Below are 27,316 nucleotides of genomic sequence, written 5' to 3'. Positions count from 1 at the left end.
AAGAAAGTCTGTTGACCAGTTTTTTGAGGTTTGCAGAAGTTGAAACTTTCCACAGAATCCATATAAAAATTGTCTTTTTATGGCTTAATTATCTCGAAATCAAGTTCGGTGACCTTTGTTTTTACATTGAAATTTTTAAGTTTGTTCACTCAATGAAATCTTCCAAAAAAATGGGAAAATTTATCTACTAGAAATATCACGCATGATCTACCTTCAGAAAACACAGCACTTGAGGGTGACAACATGATAAATGCCGATTCGAAGTAGAGAAAATAGACCATTAAATAGATAGCAGTGTTTTATCGAATGTTCCCAGTGTAATAAAATTCGATAATTCACACTGTGAAATCAATTCGATAATTTCACTCTCGGATTTTCTCCCGCTAAAACGTCACAACTTTGATATCAATCCGCCAGTCATATAATTCAAAATTCATGTCGGATATATCGATGAATTATGCAGAAAATCTATATAATAAATAGGATAATCAATTGCTTATTGTGAATAATCAAAAATGATTACTCGTGCCAAGAACGCACACTCGTTAAATCAAGGCGTTCTTCGGCACTCGTGATAATATTTCGGTTATTCACTCTTTCCAATTAATTATCCTATTATGCACACAGTGGACAAAAAGGCAACCATATCAACTCGAACGAAAGTATAAATGTTCTTTTGAAAGGTGAGCTCGCCTTGCGTAGTGGGAAATTCCTACCATTGGGCACAAGACATTATTCATCTGGTGATCCTTGTGAGATTGTGTAAGAATGGAGTTAATAAGACTTTTCTGTGCTGCTGTATCAGTTCTGACGGGTAAGTGTTTTTTTTTTTTATTTTATGTAAATTTATTATAAGATCAAATTAGATTTGGAATCTTAGATAAATTTGGACAATTGCTTACGTGAAATAAAATAAACTAGTATGTAAGCTAATTGTCACTAGTAATAAGCAGTGAGTCTGTGACCAGCGCACGTCGAATATTGATAAACAAGTCAAAAATGCTGAATAGGTAATTAGTAACACCATTGCTTACTTTCAAATTTAGTAGAAGGTTTGATGGTCTGAAGTCACTTTTAATCTATTCACTTGCCCCGATCATTTTGCCACCATAAATTGTTATCCAATATTTATGATTATATTTTTTTAAAACAGCTCTTAAAACAATTAAGTTATAAGAAAATTAAATTGGACCGTTTTTCCTGAATCTTAATATTTTTGGCAGCATTCTGCTTAAAACAAGTTAGTTTCAAATGTTTTTATCAACCATTTGATTTTTAGGAAAAGAGGAGTCTATGATAATTTTTTTCCCCATTTATGAGGAATTTTCATACCGCTCTAGCAGGTGATAACAAATACATGTAATTTAAGTTCCCAGGACGAGTTAAAAGTCTTGTGCAGAATATCTATCATATTTGTCAAATTTACGCTCATGACTGCAAATTCATCAATCCTGACCTCCATGTATCCCTTACAGTTGACATCTTTAGTAGGCGGATAAATATAGTCCGGACGTTTTGTAATAAATTTTTCGATAGGCAAAAGTGGAAGGGAAAACTATGACCTGTTCAACAAATCGGTTCTCATAATGTATGAGTTTTGATATGGAAGCTGCATACGCTGGTGCTGAAAGAATAATGAAAATTCATCGCGTTTGTCGTATGGTTTGGTCAGTAGTTTTCCTTTTCCATCGATCTCTATGTAAATGTCAAGATAAGATAAGCTGACTTCACAGTACCTGTAGTAGTATCCTTTATCTCTAGTTCTTTAAAGTAGACACGATGTATTATATCCCTGAAACTAGAATTGTTTAACGACAATACGTCATCTATATAGCGGAAACTGAGATTAAAGGATCTAGCTAAACGACGTTCCACATTTGAATCAGATCAGCCATAAAGTCAGCCTCATAAAAGAATAAATAATCGTGTGACAATTACATGTACGCATATTGATAAATGGTGCAACTCATAAATGTAACCTTATTGGAGTATAATACTTTCATAATTTGAAAAGTGATTATTTGATATAAGTATTATTATGCCACGCTTTTTACGAGTTAACATATTTAAAAAAACGAATCCTCAGGATGTTTGTTTTAATATGTGAATGCGTAAGGCGTGGTATATATATGTTTTGTAACATAACGTTCAGCCAATGAAAATGGTCGAAGACGTGCCATTCTAATGCTTGAACTACTGTACATTCACAGAAGTCGTAAGCTACAGGAAAAAATAATTCTTCAGGCTATCTGAAATGATTTTTATTAAAGTGTAGAAAATAAACGCACTAACGCCTACCTCGACGTAAGCACCAAAGACTATTTTTATAAAATTTTAATAGTTCTACAATAACACCTAAAGTAGACTAACACTTTGTATTTGCAGGTTGTCCGTATAAGAAATTTAAGGGGGTTCTCTCTTTTTCCTGTTGTGATGAGTTTAAACAATGAAAGGATAATCAAAGGAATCAAACTGGTGTGTTCTTGTTTTGATTAACTAAGTATTTTGATTTGTTTTTCTGTTTGTTTTTTTGTTTGTTTTTGTGTGTTTTTTTCCATTGACTTCTTGCTTTAGGATACTTGTAGAAAAGAGTAATCAAGAAAACCAAGAACAATATAAAGAATGAAAGACCAGACATGGAAAGCAGACACACACAAGAAAGTATATATAACAACCAAAAGAGAACAAAAGCAAATGAGCAACCCGAACCCCACTAAAACTGGGAGCATGGAGCAGGTGCACTGGTAGGGTAAGCGTCCTCTGCTTTTCTAGAAATACCCAACGAGTTGCTCATATATAGTCAAGTCCAGGGTAGACGAAGGAGGAAAGTAAAACTATGAAATGTTGAACGAATCAGTTTTCAGGGTGCAAATGGATACACCGTCACGACCCACGTGTTCATGATGACGATCATAAAACTGCCGTAGTAATGACTTAAATCTTGTTGCAACATACCCTGTTCCGGAAGCCTAAATGCGAGAAGTTTAGTGCGATACAAAAAGTCAGCATAAATATGGCAAGCTTTGGCATAACCTATGAGTTGTTATATGAAAACGCCATACGCAGGCGCTGAAGGGATGTTGCCACAGATGAAAGGAAACGGTTAAATATTTATGTTAAACCATGATCTATTCTATAGGAAATGAACAATTTTCGTTGACTTCAAATAATGTAAACATGTATCATCAAATCTTCCTATACTAAGGTTTTCAAAAGTGCAGATATCTTACTTGGTTATAAGATCAAAGGAAATATTAATATTTATGTTACAATATCACATTATGGCAGTTCAATGAAGGGATATCAGGCTTTATGTGACACTCAAAAGAGTTATAGCCAGAGGCCCACGACCAAGGTCAATACATATCTTAATTGTTCCATAAAATGCATTATAATGCATAGCTGCTATATTGTTTCATTACATTTCTGCGTAGAAATTGTTCAATTTCCCAGTTGGTGAGTTAATCTTCATCTTGAGTTTTCCAATCAGTTAGTAAGTTAATCTTTATCTCGGTGTTTTAACATATTTTTTTTTTTAAAGTATTCTGTCATACATTCAAGGCGGTAGACTTAGGAGGTAGGGTAAGGGACACAACTCTTACACATCATTGGAACTTTTGTATTCACCATTTTACATCAATCTCATGTAAGCATCAAAGTAACTTGGACTGATTCCATTTTGATTCAAATGAAAGTTTGATAGGCTTTAGTGAAATTGAATATGATACAAACATATCACTGATTTCAAGAGTTATGTCCCTTACCCTAGGTCTATCTCCTTAATGTGTTCGAGCAAAATACAACCAAATTTATAAACCTAGATTTATGAAGTCATGTTAAAAGTAAACAAATTAAGGCAAAGTTCTAATAGATATCTGACCAAATAAAATTGCCTCTGGTCCTTTTAGTTATACCATAGAAAAAATGCTACATCATCTATTTTATAGACAGCCGACGTCAGCTGTCTTAATGTATGCCAAGCGTGCAGAAATACAATTTTAAATAAACACTATGACATGTGGAATGTAATGTTACAAGTTATATAGTTAAGTAGCACTCCAGCTAAAAATCATGCAAAATGATTCATGGGTAAAAAGCCTACATTTTTTTATTTTTGATATTTTGTTTAAATTGCCATAGTAAACAGAAATTAACATTCAGTTTTTCATGTAACCCGTCTTCTTAGGAGATAACAATTATAAAGAATGCATTGCAGATTTAAAAATTATGGGAGATAACTCTGTAAATGACACCCAAACACAATAGAATCTAGTGAATTTTCAATGTTAATTATCTCCTAAGAGCAGGCAGATTTGAATGAATAATTACATATTTCATAGTAAAGACCCATAAAACAACATAATTACAAAAATAAAAATATGCAGCTTTTTGGATTGTATCACATTTTCCAGATTTTGCATGATTCTTACAAAGACAGCTACTTAAGTGTTTAAGAGTGCAAGGCAAATAATTCCATAGTATGTAAATAAAATACTTGATTTTGACACCAGATACTTAACCGAAATAAATCAAGGCTTTTACACTATCTTAACAAGGTTCGTCTCGTTTAAGGAGGTAGACCTAGGGTAAGGGACATAATTCTTGAAATTAGTGATATGTTTGTATCATATTTAATTTCACCAAAGCCTTTACTTTGATGCTTACATGAGATTGATATAAGGAGCCTGAATACAAACGTTTCAGTGAATTGTAAGAGTTGTGTTCCCCTTACCATAGGTCTACCTCCTTACGTATCTAATAAAATAAGTAGCAATACAAACGAGGGTAAACTATGAATAAACTTGACCGTGAACACTAAAGAAACAGCATATGAAGAACAAATACAAAAACCTATAAAGGTATACACAGAAATGCGAACATCATAAATATTTTCTATTTTGCTAATTTCGATGGGTTGTCTAACTGACGATTTTTTATGAGAAATTTTATGTCAGATAGTGATGACTTCTGAAGTGATGAAAGCAACAAAAGCCGTACCCCTACCCAAGAAGTTTCTGACAATATTGTTCTTTTCTACTAAGAAAGACAGGGTACAAGTCGCATGCGCGACAGTAACAGATCAACTGTTAAATGTATACTCCATATGCCGGAGATTTTGAAATATTGCCCACTAAATATGGTGAAGTTTTCCGTTGAAAAATCAAATCTTCACGTTTATCATTGTTTCGATTTTAAACGTCCTTTGTCTTCCATGTATAAGTGAAAACCTGTATAAATTCTAATTGAGAATGAAATTCATAGAACGAAAGAGGATATTTACTTAATTTATATTCTTTTTCTTAATACCTTTATCAATCATGAAAATAATATAAAAACATTTACAGCAGAGCTTGCAGTATGTTCTTATTTTCCAGTGGTGTACGGGATATGTGACATACACTCTGTAAGTAAATGTTGGAGCAGATTTCTGATTAACCGTAAAAATGCACCTGATTTGCAGACTTTTTGTGAGTAAGTACGTCTGTGTATTGATTAAGTAAATTTATACAGATTTTATTTGCTAGTCCACCGTCAGGAGATGTTGGTCATAAATGTGTATTTGTTCTTTTTTTTTGTTTTGTTTTTATGTAAAGGTGTGTTAACACTTAGTTAATACATGTATATTTCGTTCATTTTGATTGGTCGTTCACGTTTGTATCCTTGGCAATGACTGTTGTTATAATAGTGGTAATCCATGCATGCATCGTAAACAAACATTGCTGCCATTGCTTCGACAGAAGCAGAATAAAACCGGAACTACTCGGCCATTTCCGCTTCACCAAAAAAAAAAAAAAAAAAAAAAAAAACAACCTCGGATGCAGAAATGAGAATTTCTTCTTGAAATATTTGCCGGAGTTGTAGTCATACGATCAAAGTAATTCTATCCATCAGGTGGCGCTAAAACTTTTAGTTGGATATCAATAGAAATAAAGAACAACAACTCTCCCTAGAATTTTTGCGTGAAGTAAGGAGCTAAGAAAAAAAAGTAATGATAAAAAAATCAACCAGTTTTGACTATAATTTTAGAGTCGGATTGGTCATATTCCGGACAGATCCACCCACCTAGTGCCTTCGAGGTTTTTCTTTTGTTTAACTAAAAAGAATGAGGTGCTCCGATTGAAGTATAATCAAGTCGGTTTAAGTCGTATTGTTAAAATACTTTGATTCGTGTGTACCAATTTTCGTGGTTTAGGGGAAAATGATCAGTTTGTAGAATCTTTAATTCTTGGATTTGACAACTCTATCAAACAAACGAATGGGAAATTTCCTTTTCGTTGGGAACCATTTTCTTTTGGCTTATTAACAAGAACAGCAAGAAAATGACGTTATGATAGACTACATCATACTAACAAAAATACTCTCACGGTATTCAGTAATCGGTATTATCGGATTTTAACTCCCTTCATTTCCGACATCATTTATTCAAGAATTATTATTTCAGTAATCTAAATACAAATTCAATTTTTTAAATTAGGTTATGTTGGTCAAAAGACATGTGAATCTACTTTTAAAATAAATTCTGAAATGAAATCTGATAGACTAAGTACAAATGACACTTCTGTTGGAAACTTGGTGGAACCTTACTTTTGGCCATTTGAAACATAAGGCGTACTCTTCGTAATTTGAGATATGATGCCAGGAGCTAGCAAGCTTTCTTCATCGATTAATTTACCCTTTTAGGTTAAAAAATATAAATAATGAGTGGGGGAGTAAGATAAAATTTGCATTTGAGAGGATTATAGGTTTCATGAGTTAAAGTTGAATATCGAAAAATATCAACTCGTGTTATTTCATTTTTAACCACATCATAACAAACGAGTCTCGGCAGGTTTGTCATGATGTTAAAAATCAAATAAGGCGAGTTGATATTTTGTGCTATTTAATTCTTCCGAATTATAAAACTTTTTTTCCTATGATTCCAATGTAATATTTTGGCTGCTCGGCATTCGATATGATTTCAAATTCCAGGATTTATTAAAATAAACTCAGGCATATTATATATATAAGAACATATTGGGATCATAAAAGAAAAGAAAATGGTATGCAAAGTGTTATCAATACATTTAAAATTTTATATACATATCAGTTATAAAAACACAATAGCCACTTTCTTAATAAAATTGCAGGTCTTTTATAAACCTCCGCATTGTAAATTGACAAGAGACCTTGCATTTTAGACTTGGATGTTTTCTGTAATAATTGGTAATACATGTAGCTTATTTCTATAATTTACGATGACTTCATGCTGATAAACAAACAGCAAATGAAATTCGTCACCAATACGGTTTCCATATAAGGAACAAGCTGTTTTTTTAGTGGAATATTTTTCCACCTTCCTATTTGTATATGTATACATAAATTGGAAACTTTAAATGTGGTTAACCGTATCCTATTATTAAATTATTAGTCGGAGTAAATATTTTTCCACACCGAATTCCCTTTTGAATGTTCCATAAAATTGTCTCTTAGAGGAATCAGAGATAGAGGTGTTCCAATTTGAAATGAACTGATCTGATAAAACTCTTTTCAAGTACACTTTCTTATGGATCATATCTGTTCTGTTTAAAAATATGTACCCAAGACCAGTATTGTTCAATAAAGATTTGATACTGTTGAGCCATTTAAACTTGAATCAATGACTAAACAAAATCATAAGGTCTGTACAATAAGATAGTGAGTTTTGTATCATCATTAAAGAGTCTAATCCAATATGACATCATTCTCATTTTCACTCGAATTTCGAGAGAGTATATCTACCAAGCTTCCAATAGCAGCAAAATTAGGTGTGGTATTCCTTACATTCAATATTCTCTTACAAAATTTCAAATGAACTTGTTCAATTGATTTAAACTTTCATATCCCCATGCTTCGCATCCATATGATAAAATGGGTTCCATCATTGAATCCAAAAAGCTTAAGCAGTATGTCTTTCGGGATTTCTTCATTCCTAATACATTTATATATAAAATGCAACGATTTCTGTGCCTGATTAATCATCTTTTTCTGTGTATCAACAAATGAAAAATTGTATTTGAAAATAACACCTAAGTATGAAAATAACTCAACAATATCCAAGGTTTTACCTTGTATCATGAAAACAAAGCGTTCTTTACAATTTTTCTTACTAAATATCATGACCTTTGTTTTTCCTATCTTGACTGTTAACATCGATTGGTCACTGAAAAAAATTGTGACCAATCGAGGTGAACAGTCAAAGTAGAAAAAAAAAACAAAGGTAATGATATCTCTGTCATGACGGAAGTTCTAGCGATCGTTCGTCTATGACGTTACCAATATTGTTGCGAGGACATTGTAAGAAACGCCACAACTTTCTTTGTGAACAATCAGATTTTGTAGATAAAAAAGAGTACACAACAACCAATTGCAGCGTCGAATTTCTCATATCACTAGTTCGTATCACATCGTCCATGGTGTGAAGTCCCAAATATCGCAAATAGTAGATAAATTACCGAATCATAGAGAAAGCCTTGTTTAGCGAATATTAACCTTTGAAGGTTAACTTTTTTAGATTTTATTTTGAATACAAAACTTGCCTTTCACCACTGAGTCCATCATGTAGAGGTAATATGGTATTTGAAAGTGTGAACACGCCAACAGATCGCCATAAAAGGCAATGTAGATACACCAAGCCTGGTAATTGCTTACTCTCATTCTGTAACCCCAAAATATAGGGTGGGTTACCTTATTTTATTCAGCAAAGTCTGTTGTTTACAATTTGTTTGAATCAACGAAGGAACATATACTCAAAATCTACTAAGCAAAAAATGTCTTATGTGCCTTTCTCAGGGAAGAATGCTATGTGATCCTGTCTGAAAGTAATTAAATTTTACATACTTTTTTCATATGATACAAATGTTTGCCGTATCTTTTAAGTGCCAGTCTATAGAAAATTCAGACACCGCCAATGATAAAGTATTGTAGAAAAAATCACACAAACAAATAATGACATTTCAGTCTTATCTTCTATATTTGTATATAACGATAATCATTTCTGTATTCAGATCTGTATTTTTGAGAAAATCATGCATTAATCTCTCGCTATAATCAACCAAATCTAACCCAGTCAAGGAGTAACCAAAAGAATGTAATCCAGGGACAAAGACAAAACATGGAAAACAGACATACACAACAAAGAACATGAAGTAACTAAAATCATACATACAAAGTAACAAAAGCAAATGAGCAACTCGGATTCCACTTAAAAACGGGGAGCATGGACCACGTGTACCGGTAGGGTAAGCGTCCTCTGCTTTTCTAGAAACACCCGCCCTGTTGCTCACAAAAAGTTAAGTTCAGGGTAGACAAACGAGGAAAGGAAAACTATGACTCGTCGAACAAATCAGTTTTCATGGTGCAGATGGATACACCATAACGATCCACGAGTTCATGATGACAACCATAAAACTTCTGTAGTGATGACTTCAAACTTGTAGCAACATAACCATGTTTCAGAAGAGCAATAACTCTTGCTAAGTGCAAATTTCTTACACAATCTATATAGTTTTTTTTTTTTTTTTCTCAAAAGTTCAACAACCAAATGAACCACTTTAAGACTGATTTTGTTATCAGGAACTGTTTTTGAACAAGAAATAAAAGTGAGTTTGTTTATATCACCACTCAACGTGTTGGTAGTATATTGGAATCACCTTGTTTGTCCGTCAATCCGAATTTCGTCGCAATTGTGGCGATTATCAAAATGGATGGAATTATTCTAAATTTGGAGTATGGCTATATGCAGATGCGGCATACGTTGCTGGCGGCTTATTATCCTGTCTGATATCACTGCATTTTTTTTACTGTTTGAAATGATAGAGAAACATTTCGTCTAAAAATCCGGTCTCTTAATGGATGGATTAGCTGATTTCAATTTTTTTTATGTAGGTTTCTATGTACGTCAATCCGAATTTCGGCGTAATTATCTCTGTTCATAAGACAACTGCTGAGCAGTCTGTTAGAACTGAACAAAGAGAATATCGTATATAGTACTAATTAATATAAATCAACAGTTTATTATCATTGTGTCGTAATTAGTGTTCAAAAATATCAATAAATATTTAGTTTATACCAAGCTCTTTTTTTAAAATTGGATGAAGACTACACCCCATGTTAACCGAACACGTAGCACTCAAGCTAAGAGTCATGCAAAACATGATTGATGGTTGGAAAGCCTACATATCATTTATTTTTATAACTTTGTTCAAAATATTCATTAAACAGAAATTTACATGTGGCTTTTCATATAACCCTTGTTCTTAGAAATAAAAGTTATGTGGAATGTACTGTAGAATTCAAAATTAAAGAAGAGAATGACCCTAAACTACAATAGAAACTTTTGGAATTTCAATTTTGATTATTTCCTATGTGCAGACAGATTAGAATGAATGATTATATATTTCATCATATAGACCTATAAAGTAAATTAATAACAAAAATAAAATTGTGTAATCCTTTTTGTGATGTATTACATATTACAGAATTTGCATGATTCTTAGAAAGACTGCTACTTAAAATTCGACTTTGTTTTTGAAATAGAAAATGCTCGACAAACCAAGAAGCAAAATACATTTGAGTTGATATAAAGGGACTTAAAAATTGTTTGTTTAAGGAGGTAGACCTAGGGTAAGGGACACAACTCTTAAAAATCATTGGAACGTTTGTTCACCATTTTACAACAATCTCATGTAAGCATCAAAGTAACTTGGACTGATTTCATTCTGTTTCAAATGAAAGCTTTTTTGCTCCGAGCAGGTCCGGGCATTAAAAGAATAGGCCTGCAGCAGCGCTAAGCTTGTCGTAAAAGGCGACTAAATAGTGCTCAGAACCCTAGTCAGGGGCTAGGGCGCTCTGCCCACAGAGCAACTGAGATGTGTGCCCCAGGTGGTGGAATGGGGTACCCCTGGCGTGTTAAATGCTTGGGTTGTCAGGCTATTATACGGAAAACCTGACCGCAAACCATAGTGGTGCACCGTGTTGGAAATGATGCCACGTTCCTCGCACGTTAAAGAACCCTACTGAGGTATTCTTCCGGAGTAGGAACCATAGGGCTCCGCCACAGGAGGCTAAATTGCCCGACCCTACCCACCTCTCCCTATTTCCAGTGGCAATCAAAATTTGTCGACCCCATTGCCCTTGTGTCCCATCCCTTTTTCATTTCATCATTTCATGTTCATTTTGTCATCAATTTCATGTTCATCGTCTGAATATAGCTGAAATATTGCTGCTCGGACGTTAAACCCCAACAAACATTGAAAGACTTAAGTGGAATTGAATGCGATATAAACATATCACTGATTTCATGAGTTATGTCCCTTACCCTAGGTCTACCTCCTTAAGGCAGGAATTTATATTATTCATGTATAGACAGAAATGAAATCACTGTAGTTTATTCTAGACATGCATTTATTGTTGTTCTGATTATCGGCATGTAGAAATATCTATAAATGAAGACGTACTCTAAACAAATGTAATACTAGAGACATTTACAAGGAAAATTTAATAGCTGTTTTTTTTCAAAAGTTAAATATTTCTCACCAACACCTGTGTTTGCTTTTTAGAAATGGCATTAAATGGTACAGAAATTGTAAACTCAACCGACCCAATCGATTTAGTATGCACTGTTGTGCATGTTACAGTGAAATCTTTTGAGATCAAATGGTTCCATAATGGTATTGTCATAAATCATTCAGATCCCAGGTGGAAATCGAAAATAAAAATATCTAATGTGATGCACAGATTCCCAATAAACAAAGTAGTTAGCCATTTAACTGTGATGAATACTACTGTTTCTGATGAAGGGGTCTATGTTTGTCGAGGTAACGTTGTTGGTGATATAGATAGATCATTAATTACATCGATGAAAGTTACCGTCCAGAGAAGTAAGTTTTTATCTATACTGTGTAAGCTACAAAAAAGTCTACAAAAAGCTTTATCACAAACAATGCTACTTCAATTCGAAATTTTTGTACCGGTCAACATAGAATTAAGATAATGCCAAGTGATTCATGGTGTAGAAAAACTCACAAAACAAACTGAGCTTTTTTCAGTCTACAGTATACTATATTATTACAAAACTATAACCATGTCTACATTCAGATCTGCACTGCACTTGTTAGAAAATCATACATTCACCTCCCGCTAAAATAAAACAAATTGAACCAAATAAAAAACGATAACTTGCAAAGTGCCAATTTTATGCACAATCTATATAATTTTTATCTCAAAAGCGCAACAACCAATTGAAAAAAATCTAAGGCTGGTTGTGTTAAAAGTAACCGTCTCAGAACAAGAAATACAATTAAATTCGGTTGGTTTTTGACGTGCATGAATCAGCTCATGTCTGATTTTTAGAAAGACTGCTACTAAAATAATAATAAAAAAACTGTATGGGCATACATTTTGCTATTACATAAAAGGGCCATCACTTGAATATCAATATTGACACTGCACGTGAACATAATATTAAAATAAATATCAATAAATTATATTGTGCATTTTTGTATGTTGTACACGTGTTCAAATACTAACCCCTCATCAGCATCATTATTTTCAAGTAAACAATAAGATCTAAGTCAAAAAAAATTTTTTTGTAGTAAAAAAAGTATTCAAAACTCCAGACTATCGAAATATGAATCCAAGTCCATTACCAAGAGGTTCTACCATATTCAATACAATTAATGGAGTATCAGTGTTGTATGAGTTCTGAATTTTGTAACACTGCGAATATCGTAATACAATTCGTGTACGGACAAGTCTGACTTCTGTGTTTGAGAGAGTAATCAATGATACCGAGATTATAGCGGTAATCAAAAGAATGTAATCCAGGGACAAAAACCAGACATGGACAACAAACACACAACAAAGAAAACAAAGTAACTAAAATCATACATACAAAGTAACAAAAGCAAATGAGCAACTCGGACGCCACTAAAAACTGGGAGCATGGACCAGGTGCACCGGTGGAGTAAGCGTCCTCTGCTTTTCTAGAAACACCCACCGAGTTGCTCATAAAAAGACAAGTCCGTGGTTGACAAACGAGGAAAGGAAAACTATGACACGTTGAATAAATCAGTTTTCATGAGAAAACCCTTGGGGTCGTTGAGTCTACCTGCAGTGGCAGCGACCCATTGGTAATTAAATACCAAAACATAAAGTAAAAATATTGCAAATATCAGTATACTGTGCGTGTGTTTCAACGAATAACCTCTCACCAGCAGCATTAGAAACATAAGAAAGACTTAAGACATAGATATATTAAACCAAAACCAAAACTACCAAAGACCGCTACCAAGAGGTTCTGTCACATGCATTCAATGATTGCAATCTCTTGCTAACGTCATGTTATGATATAACCGAAGCTTTGTATTACCTGGCCCATTTTCCCCCCATTTTTTGATCGTGAAAAAAAAACCTGCACGTTCGAAATTTTGAAATATGGAAGTACCTAAAACTTCTGTTTGAATTATATTTTGCATTTTAACTATAAATGTATTAATTTATATATTTTTAAATTAAAGAATACAAAGTATATAAATGATAATAGCAATTACAATGTTCCTACTCTTCAGAAAATGAACACGTGCAAGACAGACTAACGTTCACTACTGAAACTCCTATGCTGACAGACGCAGCCGAGAAAACAGGACAAGAAAACTGGCAAAAACAACATACTCAAGTCGATGTATTCAATTTGCAAGCAGAACTACTGAAAGCTCAGCTAAGGGATCAGAAAATCATCACAGATAACTTGAAGCTCAGTAACAAGAAACTTAAACTACAAATACAATTGTTAAAGGGAATGAATGCACTAAATTGCACACTAACTTCTTCCTGTTGAAGTATCTGTGATTTACCCTGAATTACAATATTAAATGCCAGTATCTGTAAGAATCAGGCGGTGGGAGAAACATGTTATAAAAGAATAATCAAGGGAACCAAGGTTATAGCTGTAATCAAATGAATGTAATCCAGGGACAAAGACCAGACATGGAAAACAGACATACACAACAAAGAACATGAAGTAACTAAAATTATCCATACAAAGTAACAAAAGCAAATGAGTAACTCGGACTCCAATAAAACCTGGGAGCATGGACCAGGAACACCAGTGGTGTAAGCGTCCTCTGCTTTTCTAGAAACACCCGCCGAGTTGCTCATAAACAGTTTTTCCGTGGTAGATGATAGAGGAAAGGAAAACTATGACACGTTGAATAAACCAGTTTTTATGGCGCAGATGGATTCACCATAACGATCCATGAGTTCATGATGACGACCATAAAACTTCTGTAGTGATGACTTCAATCTTGTAGCAAAATAACCCTGTTCCAGAAGCCTAATTGTTAGAATTCTAGCTCGATACAAAACGTCTGCGTAGTTTTAACACACCCTTTTGACAGTTTAATTTGACTGCTAGTATTTGCAACATAAGAATCAAGGAAAAATGACCAGATTTGTCCATTTTTTTGTAAATTGATTAATAATTTCATTGTTCAAAATGCACTGAATATGAACATTTCAAAGCCAAATTTCTAAAAAATTTCATATTTCTAACATTCTATTGGAAAAGTTCTGGGCAAATCCAGTGATGCAGAGATCAAATAATGATCCTTTCAAATAGAGAAAGCAGTTTGAATACAATTATATTGTCAGACCGGTTGGTTTTGATATGCTTGTTTATGAATTTTCCCATATTTCCAGATTCTTACAAAAACGTACACTTAATCGACTGTTTTTTTTTTCATGTTTATTGATACATATGGTGCATGCTTATTTTGACTTTTGGTTTATTGAAATATATATGCATGTATAGTAAATTATTAATGTATATAGGTAGAATTGAACATTTAATACCCATCCTTTTTTTATTGCTAGGTTATACAAGAATATTTAAAAAAAAGTTCATATTTTTTCTATAGGTGCCTTTTTACCATTTTTTATGCAAGTCAAAAATATTAGTCTAACACAGAAAACGTGTTACTGAATTGAGAATCATTCGCACTGTAAAGGGGACGCAAACAAATTCAAGTCCTACAACGGCTTAGAATAGCGTGATTCCAATTTCAATACAAAATCTATATGGGTCACTGAGTTATTTAAATGACTAATTAAAAATCTGATATACATTTTACCAATTTTTACCACTGAACACCTGTGTAATCATTTGGATACTGTCTTTTATGTTTTAAAAGAGTAATCAAGGGAACCAAGATTATAGTAGAAATAAAATGAATGTAATCCCGGGACTCCACTAAAAACTTTCAGCATGGACCAGGTGCACCGTTAGGGTAAGCGTCCTTTGCTTTTCTAAAATCTGTCAACTGTGGCTCCCTGTCTACTCGGAAAGGTGGAAGCATCTTAGCTACAGTTGATGCATGTACAAATAAATGCTGTTATTATTTTTATGGGGAAAAAGAAATATGCGTGTTTCCAGAATTACATTTCTTTAAAGAAAGGGTACGTAGGTAGGAATTTTTTTTTACTTTTTTGCTTTTTTGACATTTCGTCTATGGGAGAAGCATACTCTCTCGAATAGTGCTTATTTGAAGAGTTAGGCTACCCTATAATTAGTTGAAAAAAAGAGTGAGTAGGTTAATAGGAAACACATATATTTATTTTTTTAATTTGATATAAACAAACTTTTCAGAAGGTATACAATAAAGATGACTTTTCCAAATGTCGTGACTCAGGGTAAAATGTGGTGGTGGGGTGTCAGATCGAAAAGAAAAAAAAATATACATGGGGAGGTCCAGGCTGCCATTTGCTCATTTCTGCCAAATCACATGTAATAATAATCTACATGTATAAAAAATATAACTGTAGTTACAGTACATTGTTTAAGTTGTATTAAAGAAAAAATAATTGTATCCTGACACAACAGGTAAATTACAATGGCATGGCTACATGACTACTTCATCAGTATTACTGCGTCAAGGCTTTGATTTCTACGTGGATAGTGTACTCCTCCGCATGTACTGTACTGTGTGTATTGTGGCCAAATATATTGGGTGTCGTTGCAAGTTACATGGATTAAGGATTTTGAGACCTCAAATGCCTACCATAGCTGTAGCATATGGCCATTTGGTCTTATAAAGCACAGTTTAAAGTCATAAAATAATGAGAAATAAAATTAAGGTAGTGGATTCCTGTTCCCAAGTTCCGGCTTCATTATACCTTACATTTCTCCAATATACCACAGCCCATGTAACCCTGTTAATTTGGGTCTAATGTGAATACAATTGGTGTTTGGAATATATAATATCATATCATCTCGAAATTTAGAGAAAATACTTGATAAAGCGATAATTACCATTTTTAATTTCTGGAATTTGAATTTACCAAGTCGTGCATATCTTCGCTCTTTTCTTCACTAAATTGTAACACTGAAGCTAGGAGTAAGAGTCACTGTCTAAAAATAAAATTTCTGACCCTTTCTACCTATGGAATTAGGATTCATACATTTTTCTAGCATCAGCGACCCCTTTTATCGCTCATTATCAAAAGGAATATGCGTGTCCTTGGTAAATTAAGAATATCTAATTATGCTTGAGTCCACTACTTACCAGTGGTAATTGCTGAAATAACTTCAGATCTACTGGGGATTTTGAGCATGACTTCACTAGGTAGATGCATCTCTGCCTTTGACTTTGTTGTGTCTTCTTATCTTGGCAATGCATTGTAGAATTATTCCACATCATGCAGATTTTCTTCTTGATATATTTTTGGTCAGGATATATTCATAAAAGATGTAACATATTATATATTTTTTGTCCTTTTATGGCCAAGTGGACAAAAATCAATATATATTTTGTAATATTAGAAAATGAAATTCTAATATTACAAAATCATTGTTTTAATATTAGAAAAGATTTTTTGTAATATTACAAATTGAATTTGTAATATTAGAAAATGAATTTGTTATATTAGAGAATGAATTTGTTATATTAGAAAATGAATTTGTAAAACAAATATTCAAATTTAGAAATAAGTGGGATGGTCTGACAATTATCCGTGTTTCTCTGTAAAAAAAACATATGATCCAATATCATAAATGATCCATTTAAATTTGTGTTCGTAAAACAAATTAGTTTATAAGATAAAAATCAATTAAGTATTTTATTAATAATAATTAATTTGTTAAATCTTAAAATTGATTGTTTTCAACCAGTGATTTGCCATGTCAGCTTTTGGATGTTCCCAAAACCAAGTCGTCCTGATGTTATTTCTCTATGTCTCAATTGGCTCTTTGTATCTTCCACTGCATTCTTGGCTCCGTTCTCTTTGTCATTTTTACTGACCCTTAACATCATAATTTGTCTGCTTTTGGTGACTTTAAACTCCTCTATTATGAAAGACCATGGTAGTTGATGTTTTGAACTTGTGCTGTACAAACCAAACCTGATAACATTCTTTGAAAGCCCAAATCATCTGCGCAAGTATCTGTTGAACATCCTTTCTAGACTTTCAACTCTGGTCAAAGTACTTCATACATGAACCGTTGCCATGTTATTCTTGGTAATATACCATGCTGATTGCACCAGGCCTTGTACTTCCCGGTAAACCAGACCTGTAAATGATCTTCATCCACTTTCCAGCCTGTGATACCATTTCTTCCACACTTTCTCTGTCGTTCATGGAATCTCTAAACCACTTGCCTAAGCTTTTAACTGTTTTCTCTCTGATTGTTTGGATTATCTCGCCTCCGATTTTGATCTTTCTGTCCTGCTTCTTACCTTTCTTCAATATCAGGCACATTGAATTAACGTCATGCTTGTCGAGTCTCTAAGCTCTCCCAGGTCTTGTTACGTCCACTTGCCTTCCAAAACTGACCTGGCTGTTATCGTCATGTCATTCATAAACACTTTTGCTGGTGGTTGAATGACCCCAGATGACATTACAGGTACTCTACTAATCTTTTCGGCTAATTTTACAAGCTGGACCATTGCTGCTGAGAAAACCATGAACACCAATACAAAGTTGTTAAAATAGTATTGCATGATTTCCCTGACTCTTTCAGCTGGAACATGATATTTCTCTAAGGTTAGGACTACTAGTGTTGAATACTTCTATAAGCGATTAGCCGAACAGATCTAGTCACATGTTTGTTCTCTTTGGCTTCCTGTAAGAACTTTGTTAAAACTCTTGAGTGTTCTAGGCGCCCTGGTACTCCTGGTACTCCTATATGAACTGAGATGTCAATATAGGTCTTCTTGAGCAAATATGTTGTGACACGCTTTGCTTAGATCACTAGGCAAATCTTTCCCTCAACATTAAGCAGTGATCTACCGTATAAGTGGTTATATTCGCGGTCAAAGTTGGAACGCGAAAATTAAATCACGCTAAATTTTTATAAAGATAAAAAGGATTATTAATCTTTGTCTTATCTTTGTACGCCGTGAAAATTACGTCACGCAAAAAACAAGACAAAGTTTTCGAAGAAAAACGCGAAATTTTCCACACGCAAAAAAAACTTACACGGAAGTTCTGAACTTCTTCAGCTCTTTAGACTCTTCCTCCTTTGGAATAAAAACATCCTTCAGATTTTAATCATTCTTCTGGTAAACGGTTTCTTCTCCAAACCACAGTCTATAGTTGCTCAGTTCTTAAATACTCCACATGGAATGCAATTTGGGCCTGGTGATAAAGCTGTCCTTGCCCTCTTTAAAGTTGACATTACTTCATGCAGCTTTGGTTCTGACATATCACATTCTGTTGTTGGCTCTTCTGGGCCGTATAATCTGTGATGTTCTCAAACATCCTTATCCCTGTGTTGATCACTATGGGTTACCCTCAAAATACCATTCGACTTCCTCTTTTGGGCAATATAAGCGGCCTGATCTTTTATCTCAGAGTATTATGTTTGAATGGGTTATCTGTAAATTGGGATCTCTTTCTAACCCTTTCTCTTCTGTTCTTTCTGAAGTTGTCTGCACTTCTGAGTGTTCTTGTCCTTTCCCTGTTGACATTTCTTTGTTCTTTTAATGTCTTCTGTTCGTACATATCTGCCTTCTTGAAGCACTTAGTTGAGTTTCGTTGTTCTTTCCTCAATTGGGCAATCTTTTTCATTCTTCTGTTCCATTTTGTGGTTCGATTTCCCTGCTTTTTTTGTACTTCGTTTTCCATTGCATAAATTATCGTATTCATTGCTTTTATCTTCCTATCTACGTCTCCTATCAAGGTTGAAAGTAACACTTTGATGCAACCTCATCAAACTGTGCCTATTCCTTCTTAGTAATGGTGGGTATATTTCCTTCTCGCCACCACACAATCTACAGGGAATGAGTACTCAATTTGAACATAATTCCCCGTTTTGGGTCAGCATTTATGAGAATATGAGTCCGGTGACCACCTACTATCTTTTCAATTTTGGAATAAGGGTAAAATGTTGCACAACATACTAAAATAAAAAAAATATATATATATGGGCTTCTTAATTGAAGGAGCCACCTTTACACCTAAATCATACCATCTAGCAGTGTGTTTGGGTAGCTTGTACTCTATATACAAGTGATTTACTAATTTCTGGTTGAATAACAGTTAATTAAATATTTGTGAAGAGTAAAGAAAGCCTATTTCAACACATATAAAGACACTATGAACATTTTCTTTAGAGATGATTTTATACACTTCGAATGACCACTGTTGTAAATGTTTGAAATAAATAATTGATGTAAACAATTTAAGTTTACAGAACTGGAATGGTTGCAAATACAGTGATGCGTGAAATCTGACTTAACAAACTTAATTTATGGTTTTAAAAATCGAGAACTCTAGATGTATTGTCCTGTTCGAATTGAAGAAACTATGTATCGAGAGATAGAAACGACGTTTTGTGCCAATGTGTCTTATGTTTGACCACATTATTCTTGATAGTTAGCTCGGCAATATAGGAGAATCTCATAATCTGTTCCGACTCAATAAAGCCAGACCTATTGAAACACTATTTCTTATAAAAATAAAATATAAAACATTCACATGTATTTGCATCGATACAATGGTATCAATAATATTTAAAAGTCGTATATCCAGGTAGTTCTATTTTTATTGACAAAAAATCATTAGATCATTAGCAGATTTTAGCAAATAGCCGGTGACCCCTTTTTCTGAATATCCTTTCTCTACTAACTCTGGATGAATCATGTGTTTGATAGTTGTACTTTCAAAGGTTTTGACTGATGGATTATAAGATACAATATGCGAAGATACTAGTTGGTGATTACGAGTGCAAAGCACATAATTTCAGTTATGATACAGACATATAAAAATTAGTCGACTGAAAGAAGTCTGGGATCAAAAGTGGTTTGCCAGCTCTCAAACTGCGGCAAAATATGGGACAAACTGTCAATCATTTAAGAACCCAGATTTCTTCCATTAAATTCAAAAGCCTCATTAATGCATTAAATGGAGCTCATACAAATGCAGCGCATGTACATAATCTCATGTTTAATAGGTGCTTTTTATGTTCTTGTTAATTTATATTGCTTTCTTATAATGCTCCCTGACCTGCCATCATCAATACTAATTTGGTTATGCTTATTGAAATCTGTTTTATTTTCAGCCTTAGTTTACCTATAGTCTAAGTTCAATTTTAGACTTTAGAGTAATAGGAGGGTAGAACATTGTGTGACATTGCCACATATAATCTGTTTCTTAAATTGTTGCTATTTTTATTTGTTTGCTATGTTGCTTTTTATTATCTAATGCAGTAAGTCTTGTGTGCCAATCGGTACATTCTCGGCCAATACCGGCTATATGCTTGGAATCCCGAGATTGGCCGAATTGTTGCGATTGTCTTGTGTGTCTTACGTGTATTCTTAATTCTGTTCTATATGTCGGTTCTAAAGCTCATTAGAGCTTGTGTTGTGATGTTTTACATGTACCAACTTTAAATTTGAACGTTAGTAATCAAGTTAGAGGTCATTGTCGTAATTAAACTTGTTTAATCTAGTGTAAGCATGTTAAGAGTATAGCAGTAACGAAGGTACAACGAGGAGAAATCATTGGGTAAAACAACATCGGGAGCACTAAACGGACAGCATACAAAAAAAACAAAAACAAAAACAAACAAAAACAAAAAACAAAAAACATAGAAACCAAACAAAAACAGACTAAAAAAAGAAAAAAAAAAAAAAACAAAAAAAAAAAAAAACAACAGCAGTTAAGGCTTGTTAGGTTGGAAATACGTTTATAATGGGATTTCATTAGTTTGGACATTTTTTCTATTCGTTTTAGTTTTTATTCAGGAAGTAGGCTTGGTGTAGATTAACTGATGAAGACTAAAGGGAAGTTTATATGTCCTTGTGTGAAGTTATTGCATTACAATCCTAAGTAAAGCACGGTACCTAAACGCACATTACGTAGAGCTTATATGACCTGCATACATAGTTCATAGATCATAAAAAATCAAACGGATTATTATAAAGTTAGCAGTGGTTTATCCAATGCTCCCTATGTATTTGTTGTTCAATAATTCACATTGTGAAATAAATATCTCGGTCTAAAGTCACAACACGAATATGAATCATAAAATTTATGTTGAAATAGTAAAAATATGTGGAGAAAATTTATCCATAATCAATAAGATACCAAAATAGACAATAATAGTGTCTTCACTTCACACAAAAGGAATAAAATGATGTGGCGAAGAAATTCGATAACTACGATGCCCCGCCAAGCAATTACCTCGCTTCGTGCCGAATCCTTTTATGACTTTTCATTCAGAATTGTCAACTTTCCTTTCATCTGTGGCAACATCCCTTCAGCACCTGCATATGTAGTGTTCATATCACAACTCAAACGTGATGCCAGAGCCTGTCGAAACTACGCAGAATTTTTGTATCAAGCTAGAATTTTAACAAAAAGGCTTCTGGAACAGGGTTATGTTGTTACAAGATTGAAGTCATCACTACAGAAGTTTTATGGTCGTCATCACGAACTCGTGGATCGCTACGGTGTATCCATCTGATTTTTCATCTGAAAACTGATTTGTTCAACGTGTCATAGTTTTCCTTTCCTCTTTCGTCTACCCCGGACTTGACTTTTTATGAGCAATTAAATCAGCGGGTGTTTCTAGAAAAGCAGAGGACGCTTACCCTACCGGTGCACCTGATGCATGCTCCCAGTTTTTTTAGTGGAGTCCGAGTTGCTCATTTGCTTTTGTTACTTTGTATGCATGATTTTAGTTACTTCATATTCTTTGTTGCGTATGTCTGTTTTTCATGTCTGGTCTTTGTCCCTGGATTACATTCTTTTGATTAGCGCTATAACCTTGGTTATTCCCAATACGAATTCTATACTGTGTTCCCTGTGTGACGCCTACCGTATGGGCGGAATAGTATAGATGACGTAGACAGGTGTAAATTCGTTAATCCATTCGCGATTGGAGTGGGACAGACTGTGCTAATTATTTACAAATAAATGACTCATTTTGCAATAAAGATATATACTGTGGTTTACCTATTATAACAAGTAACGACATTATTTTGCTTTTGACTCAAAACATGGTCCCATGGTGTCAACGCTTGGTTGGTTTTATAAAGTGTGTCACATTGTGCATTCAATTACAATCAATAGCAGTCGCACGTGTAAACTTACAAGCAGTGGCCATGGCTTAAAGTGATAATATGACATTGGCATATAAAAGCCTTATGAATAAACATACAATATGGTTTACTTGCGCAAATAGGGAGATTGCAGCATAAATATAATTACTCATGAACGCACAGATTTAACGAGCGCACGCATGGGCGAGTGTGCGGAGCTGGTTCCGCACACGAGCTGAATCTTCAACCGTTCTTTCTCCACTCGTGCATATATTATGAATTTTTTTAAAACTCATTTTCAATTAAGAAGGCATCTATGCAAAAACCAGGCAGTGGGTGGCACATGACAAATTTGGTTAAAAAATCATCCATTTCATATCACAAATGCATCCTTTCTCAAAATTGGATGTTGTTTTTTCATTAATAGCAACGGTTAAGGAGAAATAAATTACATGCATATACATGTATAAAGAAAGCATTGAAATTTCATTGAAAAAGGAAGATAACTCTTATTTTGTGCCGAATTTGTTTGCTTTCTATGAAATTTTAAAATCATTTTCTAAGCCATCCATTGTCTATTTAAAAAAATCTTGATACTATTTGACATGCATATGAAATAAACATTGCATTGGGTCAAATAACTCAGTGGGATAAAATTTACCAGATGCCCTTGGTACATGGGCAGTCTCTTAATTATCCTGTTAATGCATGCTTCCTTTTCATGAAACTTTGTCTGAGCCACGAACCGTGTGACAGGGAAACTATTTTCACGGAAGTGTATATACTTAATCTGATCACATTGTAAGTTAAGATATTTGTACGTTGGATCAAATTGTTTCTTGGCGAAATGATATAGCTTGAAAACAATGTTATTTTATAAAATGTTTAACTAATCCTTCTATTACGAAATGATACGATCGTGAAAACCGACCAATTTTTCAGTGGAGTAGTAATACAAATGACATTACATGCAACAAACTTAAAAATCAATATACTTACAATTAAGATACATATGTCAACCGATCTACCGACCATTTAGGTTACAGACCACCAATTCAACCAATGAGCATTTGGAACGTACGCAAAAATAGTCCTACGCAGAAATTACCCCTGTTCCTCATAGTGCTGTGAAAAAAGTTCTCATCTTATTTAAAAAATTTAAACAGTTTCTGAAAGGAAAAACATTTCTGTACATTTTATAGGTGCATTTTGCTTCTTGTGATGTGAAGCCTAATCTCCATAATGATTTTTAAATATACCCCTATCTTGTGAAAACACTGGGATTTCCCATGCTATTTATAGACCCTTCACTTCCGGTGACCAGTACTGCACTGCAAGTCTGCTAACCCCACATGCCATTCTGAGGATTGTGAGCTGACATATGTAGAATCATGCTGATATATAGTCCTCTGCAGGTTAAAGTTAAGGTAAAGTCCAGAGAAGCCATTGAATATTGTGAAATTAGCATAGAAGCCTATGGAAAGTGGAATTAGTGGTTTTTAGCCTATATTATAAATCTTTTTAGCTCACCTTGTCGTTGTTGTAACTACATATTTCTCAAGCATATCTTTTCCTCTGGAGATATACTAAACAGAATTTAATGAAATTTGGTATGCTTCTTCCTTATGGTGTACTGCACAAAGTTTACAGTTCGATTTTTTATCCTTCGAAAAAAATGGCCGCGATTACTACAAATAGAACGTAGCAATCAGAAAACATTTTTCCGCATTTGCAGGTTTTTTCAAAACCATAAGGTTTAGTCAGTTCTGATACAGGAAGCATGGTGACATCTATCTGTGGTCAAATTTTCGTGAAAATCTGATGATTTATTGGAAATACGGCCTTTTTTGACGTTTCTATTTGTTATTTATGATTATACTACTGAAACACTGGGACTGATGACTTTTATAAATACCAATCGGCAAAACAGTGGATTCTTTATTTGTAATCACAGTTGACAAAAATAATGATGAACCCTGTAACAAATATAAAATAATATAAGCTATTGTACTGAGAGAAATAACTCTAACTCATTTTCATATTGAACATCATATTTGAAAAATGTAAAAGGGTTTATTTACTACAAAATAGAAATTCTTACCAAGTAAATGTAAGTTAATAATATCTGGTTTAAACTTTATTCCAGATCTCAACATAACTCGTGTGGGTAATGTAATAATTATACTTCTTTATTAAACTATCAAGTCCATATACCTTTGACTCTCAAAATCAAAATGGAAAAAAAAAACCAAAATATATTATGAAAAAAAAAAACAAACAAAAAACAAAAAACAAGAAACCAAGGTCTAAACCATACACCTATACAAGAAAATGTTCTGATAAGTCATGTGCATAATAAAAATGTGTATCCAAACTCTACAAAATGACCATATGTTTAAACTGTTCATATATAAATTCATTCTATGCTGCATAAAACGAAGTATGCAAAATTATTTTTAAAGTTTTAATTTCTAAATGGTTTGAGTAAATTATCATACATGTAATAGTTTATAGTTTTAATATCATACAGAGTTCAATTAGTTTCAACAATTAAATCATATACATATTAGTATAGAGAGTACAAAACTCAAACCTTGAGATATAAATTATAAAACTCCAGATCGAGCAACAACATGAAAATATGGAACTCAGGGAAAATCACAGGACTAAATCATACAAGTGTCCAATTCGAAACCAGTATAAAAAGTGAACACTAATTCAAAAACTGCGCCAGAATTTCCACCTGACAAATGAACCCAATAAAAATCAATACTACCAAAAGAGTTTAACTAGTGTCGCATATCATAAGCATAACTGATGAGATAGTAATCAATAGTTCAAGCTGCTACGCAACCAAATCAGAGGCACTGATAAACCAAAGGCTCAATACAATAAGTTTACTACATAATTATATTAACTACAACATAAAAATACATCGATGACAATACAGTATGAAATTTGATCAATTCCAACACCACGTGGCAAGTGCGACTCTATACCTTTTAAAAATGAACAAACTTCATGTGAAAACACAAACTATTTACAGCAATATAAAAACACTGATATAAAATCACTTTGCCACACTACTTCCAAAAATCTTCTCCTCAGAAACTTTAAGACAGAATTTAATGATAGTTGGTATGGTTGTTCCTGAGGTTGACCTGCACAAAATATTATTCTTCAGATTTTGATTGGCAAAAAAAATGACCACCGTTACTAAAATAGAACAAAGGTTCAGACAGCAGATTTTCGCATATAACTTTAAAACCGTAAGGTTTAACCAAATTTTGAAAGAGGTATAAAGTGTCCGACATGAGACCTATCTGTGGTCAAATTTTCGTGAAAATCCTTTAGCACATGCTGGAACTATTGTCCTTTTTGGACGTTTTTATCTGCTATATATTTTTATATGATTACATTAAAAAATCCTCTCAAAATCTACTGGACAGAAGTTTTATCCATGAAAAAAACATGGTCACTTTTAGAAAAAAATGAAGAAATGTAGCTTATCAAAAAATAAATAAATAAATAAATAAATAAACATGATTATTTATTATGAAAAAGTTTGATGAAAGTATGTTATGAAGGACTTAAATTTATTTATGCGAAATGCGTTTTTTTTATTTTTTTTTATTGAATTTGAATTTATGTGGATATTCATGTAATATTTCTATCTGGCGTGTACTGTATACGTTTGTGCTGATAAAAGTATTGTATTGTGTTGTATAATGGGAACACACACACACACGAATTAAACAAAAATATAAGGAGTGTAATAGCACCTGCTTTTTGGGGTTTAACGTCCGAGCAGCAATATTTCAGCTATATTCAGACGATGAACATGAAATGGATGATAAAATGAACATGAAATGAAAAAAAAAGGATGGGTCACAAGGATAATAGGGTCGACAAATTTTGATTGCCATTGGAAAAAGGGGGGATGGGTAAGGTCGGGCAATTTAGCCTCCTGTGGCGGAGCGCAAAGGTTCCTACTCCTATCGAATACCACAACAGGGTTCTTTAACGTGCGTGGAACGTGGCATCTTTCCCAACACGGTGCGCCACTATGGCTTGCGGTCAGGTTTTCCGTATTATAGCCTGACAACCCCAGCATGTAACACGCCAGGGGTACCCCATTCCTCCACCTGGGGCACACATCCCAGTTGCTCTGTGGGCAGAGCGCCTAGCCCCCGGCTAGGTTTCTGAGCACTATTTAGTCGCCTTATACGAAAAGCTTAGCGCTGCTGCAGGCTTATTCTTTTAACACCCGGACCTGCACGGGGCTTTACGTGCGAGGAACGTGGCATTTTTTCCCAACACGGTGCACTACTATTGTTTGCGGACAGGTTTTCCGTATTATAGCCTGACGCCCCCAGCATGAATTGAAACAAGCATGCCAGGGGTACCCCATTCCACCACGTGCAGGGGGTAGCTAGGCCTATTTTAGTTGTACGCAAAATTACGGCGAGGGGATCTTGGGGGGGGGGGGGGTCGTTCAAGGCCCCCAGTGAGTCCGGCAAGACAAAGCCCTGAGGGAAACTCCTGAATTTTAACGATTTTGGAGCCAGTTTTTCAGAGCCTATACCACGTTCATGATATGCATATGTGAGGGATAACCTTTATTTCATCTTTAAAATGTGTGTTTTTTTATTTTTGTTACTTTTTCCGAAAGTACGCAACTGCGTATTTGCGCATAGGCAGCTACACCCCTGACCTGGACACACAACCCAGTTGCTCTGTGGGCAGAGCGTCCTAGCCAC

General features: G+C 34.0%; 1 protein-coding gene across 1 annotated transcript; it reads left to right on the top strand.

The window, feature by feature from the left end:
* The first annotated feature begins 304 nt into the window (after positions 1 to 304).
* On the top strand, positions 305 to 16,718 carry LOC148621131 (uncharacterized). Its single transcript, XM_088575195.1, has 5 exons — positions 305 to 814; positions 5,376 to 5,472; positions 8,531 to 8,655; positions 11,577 to 11,897; positions 13,587 to 16,718. The coding sequence occupies exons 1-5, from the start codon at positions 769 to 771 to the stop codon at positions 13,853 to 13,855; spliced, it is 858 nt and encodes a 285-aa protein (XP_088431321.1). The 5' UTR covers positions 305 to 768; the 3' UTR covers positions 13,856 to 16,718.
* Positions 16,719 to 27,316: the final 10,598 nt, after the last annotated feature.

The sequence above is a fragment of the Perna viridis genome, chromosome 3, assembly GCF_037379345.1.
Source record: "Perna viridis isolate PV_CMFRI_1.1 ecotype Kerala chromosome 3, ASM3737934v1, whole genome shotgun sequence".
Lineage (NCBI taxonomy): Eukaryota > Metazoa > Mollusca > Bivalvia > Mytilida > Mytilidae > Perna > Perna viridis.
The sequence above is the reverse complement of the archived record's forward strand: the minus strand, read 5'-3'. Positions and strand labels throughout refer to the sequence as shown.